Genomic DNA, 4,410 nt, shown 5'->3' with positions numbered 1-4,410 from the left:
GGACATTGCTGGATTTTATTATGTTTATCCTGGAGTTTTATGTCTAATTTCGATGTAAACAATGTACAATACGTTTGTAATCAAGACAATCTGATTTTATTTGTATGAAATGTAGACCTTGGGAGGTCACCTTAGCGAGGTGCGCTTGCAGGCTGTTGCGGGCATTGGACACCTGCGCCACCCGGCCAGTGAATGCCACGTTGACGTTGTTGAACTGGCTCCACATTTCGCTGGAAGTGGCGGCCAAAAGCGCCTCGATCTCATCACGAAGCTTGCGCGAGGCGGCGCGCTGGCCCTGCGAGCGCAGGACGTTGTCGTCTGTGAACTTGGACCACGACTCCGGCAGGGAGACCCTGCGGTGGCGGGGAGGATTCTGGTTGGATGTCTTAAAAAATACAGGTAATGGCTATTGGAACTAAAACCTTAACTGGAGTTAACTACAGTTAGAGTGTATACAATCTTAGCTGTAATTTGTCAAACGGTTTAAACTTAACAGGAGATAATATCAACCAGTTTACAAATTTAAATCTTGAAGTCAACTTAAAGCCTTGAAAGTTAACTTAAATTGAAACTTAAAGTCAGGTAAAGGCGTTTGAGCTTAACTAGGGTAGACAGTTGCACATTTACAGCTTTCAAAGTTAAAGCTTTAATTCAAGTTAAATAATTTGAAGTGAATTGGTGTTAAGGTTTTACCGTTTTCAAAATTAAAGCCTGAAGTCAAGTTAAAGTGTTTGGAGTTTTATCTCATTTCCCATAGCTTTAACTCAAGTTAATTCTGTCATGTCCAGCATGGTCGCCGTGGCGACCGGCTGGCCCCGCCCCCTGGGCACCGGCTGGAGCAGATCGTTTAATTTGCGTGTGGGCTTCTTAAGGGTGGGTTGTGGGTATTGCGGGTTGCTGGTTCATTGCATTTTCTGTTCTGTTTTGCTCTGTCCTGTTGTGTTTGATTCGGAGGAAACCTGTGTTTGCACGTTTTGAGTAAAAGCCTGTTTTGTGATTATCCCTAGTCTCAGTTCCTGTTTGCCTATAAGCCTGTTTTTGTTTTGTTTTGTCCCTGAGTGTTGGACGACTTTTATTTCCTTAATAAAAGTATCTGATCGTTAACGCGAATGAGTTCTCCCTTCCTGCCTCCTGCTTCCGATCTGGTCCGGTCCCGTGACAGACCGTTCTGGTCCGGTCCCGTGACAAATTCAAGTAAAAGCATTTTAAGTTAATCCAAATTAAAGTTTTAAATTTGACAGGATCAAAGTTAAAGTGTCTTAAATATGAAGTCTATCTTCCTATGCGTCAACAAAAGTTATCTCAAGTTAAAGCGTTTGGAGCTCACGGTGGTTAAAACTTGTCCAAGTTAAAGCTTTAACTCCAGTTAGTGTTTTTGACGTTTGAGCTTTAACTTCACAAAGCCGTAACCTAACGCAAGTTAGAGCATTTACTTTTATAGTTTTCCTGTTAAAACTTTAATTCAGATAAAGTGTTTGGAGTTTGAGCTCTAACTTTCCTCCTTAACTGAAATTAACTCAAGGTAAAGCATTTGGTTTTAACTTGAGTTAAAACTTTCATCATTCAAAGTTAATGCTTAAATTCAAGTTGAAATGTTTAACCGCGAGCATCCCAAAGTTTTGACTGAAGTTATCTCAAGTTAAAACGTTTTATGTTAAACTTTTAACTTTGACAGGGCTGAAAGTTACAGCTTTAACTTGAGTTAAAACAATAGTGTTCCGAGATAACTCAGCATCGGTTTGGATCAACGGCCACTCACGAGGTGTCCAGTCGCTCAATTCCGCGGAAGTAGCCGATACCGTCTGATGTGTTCCTGAGGTGATGGCAACGGTCGTCTATCCTCTGGGCTGTCACTTTGTTGCTCAGGTCTTGTTCCAGCTCATGCTGCGCTGCTCGGTTTGCCCTGTTAACGCCTCGGCCCGGAAAACCGGCAAAATATCAAGACCGGTCAGCTGGGTCGCGTGTCCGTCACACCAGCCACGATAGGTCTTACGCAAGCTGGGCGGCGGCTCGCTCCAAATGATGCCTCATCCTGGTCTGACAGGATTTGATGACCTCCACTTCCTGTTTCAGGCAATGCTTCAGTTATTACGATCACTTTTTTCTCATTTTTTTTTTTTTACCTTGATCAAGTCCTTTTCTACATCATCATGGACCAGGTCGATGGCCATTCGCTTCTCGCGGTGGTACAGGCATTCCTGGGACACCTGGTGGAAAGTTTGACTTTGATGTTAACGTATAGCATAGATTTTAACGATCATATATCACATTTAATCCTGAAGAAACAGTAAACATAAATACTGTAATTATAGTAGTACGGTCATTGTTTGTCACTAAAGTAACTGATGGACGTTTTTTGATGGGTTTCACCCTGTATGTACCTCCAACTTAAATGGGTCTTACCAGCCGGCTCTTAAACTTTACCAGCTCCACCCTCTCCCCAAACAAAGGAGCAACGTCTTCTGAGTACTTGCATTTCATCTTTTTAGCTTCCAGGTTGATATACATTGCCTCGGTTTCATGATCGTGTCCCCTAGGGCCTTCATCAGTACCTCATACCCTTCCGACTCAACTGAATGGGCCTCTTAGTGTAAACCATGGCTTTTTTAAGTCGACGCTTGTCTTGTACAGCACAGCCATCGACCCAAACAAAGAGGCAAAGGCTTTTAAGTACTGGCATTTGCATTTTTCCTTTTCTGTGTTCGCAAACAAACCCCAGGTTACACGATCAAGAGTCGTAATCAGTACCTCCAACTCTTCCAAGTCACCTCAAGGAGTCTTTTGATCTCAACTAAGGGCTTCTCAGGCCTTGCTTGACTTTTCGTCTCCCCAGTAAAAGGAATAACGTTTTTAAGTACAGGAATGTACCTTCATTTCAGGTTTGATAAACACACCCTTAGTTGCAGGATCAAGTCTCCCAGGGCCTTCATCAGTACCTATCACCATTTTGAATCAACTGAAGAGGCCACTCGGTCTCAGCCAGTGCTTGACTTCTGCAAGTGCCGCTGTCTACCCGAACAAAGGCGCGACAGCTTGTAAGTACTTCTTTTTAAGCTCTTTATGTTGATAAACATACTTATGATCTATTCCCACAGGGCTGTCATAAGTACCTTCAACCCTTCACCCGTCATCTGAAGGGCCTCTGGGTCTTAGCCAAGGCCTTCTCCAGAAACCAACCAACAGGTTACATGATCAAGCCCCCCAGAGCTGTCATCATGATCTAAAACCTTTCCTACCCACCTGGAGGGGCCTTCAGGGCTCAGCCAAGGCCTTCTCCAGAAACTAACCCTCGGTTACATGACCGAGTCCCAGAGGACTATCATCAGTACCTCCAACCTTTTAGACTCACCTGAAGGGGCCTCTCAGTCTCTGCCAAGGCCCTCTCCAGCCGGCGCTTGACCTCTGCCAATGCCGTCGTCTCCCTCGCCACGTTGTCCACTTCATGGCTCAGCTCCGTGCGCCAGAAGGCAATGTCATTGAGTCTCTCGCTGATGTCCTTGCTGGTATTCTCCTGCGTCCGACGCGTCAGCTGCTCCTTGTCCTGGATCAGGCGAACGGTGTCACGCCGCAATCGCTCGGCGCTGTTGCGGGACGCCTCCGACGAAAGGTAGTTGCCCTGGTTGGACTTGAACCAGTCGTCTGGTGTGTAGCGAGTGCTCAGAGTTCTTGGGTAGAACGCCGAGTCGCCTCGGATGAGATCCGGAATGCTGGGCCGCAGGGTGGGGACAGTGTTGTCATTGTTGTAGTAACTGTTCGTTCTCCACCGTGTGGCGCTGTGACTAGCGGGCTCCGGGGTTCTGTAGCTGGACGCCATCGTGGTGATGGCGGGGAGGAAGTGCCCGGTTTTGGGTCGGGCGTACGAGGCTGTCAGTTCCATTCCGTAAAATTGACGTCAAGTCTTCTTTTAGCTTCGTTTTTCGGAGCAACTCACCTGCAAATGAGCTCAAGTCCTCCACAAGGTGATGGCACATGCATAATACATGGACGGGTTCTAAGAGCGTGAGTCATTCATGGGCCTGGCCAGCCAATGGCAGCGGCAAACGGGCCCGTCCAAGATTTGTGTTGAGAGAACGCCGGTTGCTAAGGGTTACTGAAGCCCTCCCCCATGCTGAGCAGGTGCTTTTACTTTGTCAATAAAAGAAGCACAAGAGTGTTAAATGACACAATGGCCTTACACTTGAAAGCTTGATACGGTCGCTCCTGTGGACACGTACAGTATAGTTTTTCAAGTAGTTCAACACGAGGAAATCTAAAATTGAGTACGGAAAATGGCAGCAGATTATACATTTTAGACTTCCAACCTGATTTAACGAGTCATTTATTATGGCTATTGTTTTTTTTATTGGATCCATTTTTTAAGCCAGTAATATTTTTTTAGTTAATTCCATCCAAATAAATGTTTTTCTTCTC

General features: G+C 45.5%; 1 protein-coding gene across 1 annotated transcript in view; it reads right to left on the bottom strand.

Moving 5' to 3' along the window:
- Positions 1 to 3,877, bottom strand: part of tekt3 (tektin 3) — a 6,709-nt gene extending 2,832 nt beyond the window's left edge. The window contains exons 1-5 of the mRNA XM_088323827.1: positions 3,350 to 3,877; positions 2,124 to 2,207; positions 1,994 to 2,064; positions 1,760 to 1,903; positions 131 to 353 (exon numbers count right to left, since the gene is read on the bottom strand). Coding sequence (XP_088179953.1) covers positions 131 to 353; positions 1,760 to 1,903; positions 1,994 to 2,064; positions 2,124 to 2,207; positions 3,350 to 3,877 — 1,050 coding nt within the window. The remainder of the gene's footprint in view (positions 1 to 130; positions 354 to 1,759; positions 1,904 to 1,993; positions 2,065 to 2,123; positions 2,208 to 3,349) is intronic.
- Between the last annotated feature and the right edge of the window lie 533 nt (positions 3,878 to 4,410).

The sequence above is a fragment of the Urocampus carinirostris genome, chromosome 19, assembly GCF_059441175.1.
Source record: "Urocampus carinirostris isolate Australia breed hairy pipefish chromosome 19, RoL_Ucar_1.0, whole genome shotgun sequence".
Taxonomy (NCBI): Eukaryota; Metazoa; Chordata; class Actinopteri; order Syngnathiformes; family Syngnathidae; genus Urocampus; species Urocampus carinirostris.
This window is presented reverse-complemented; position numbering and strand designations above follow the sequence as displayed.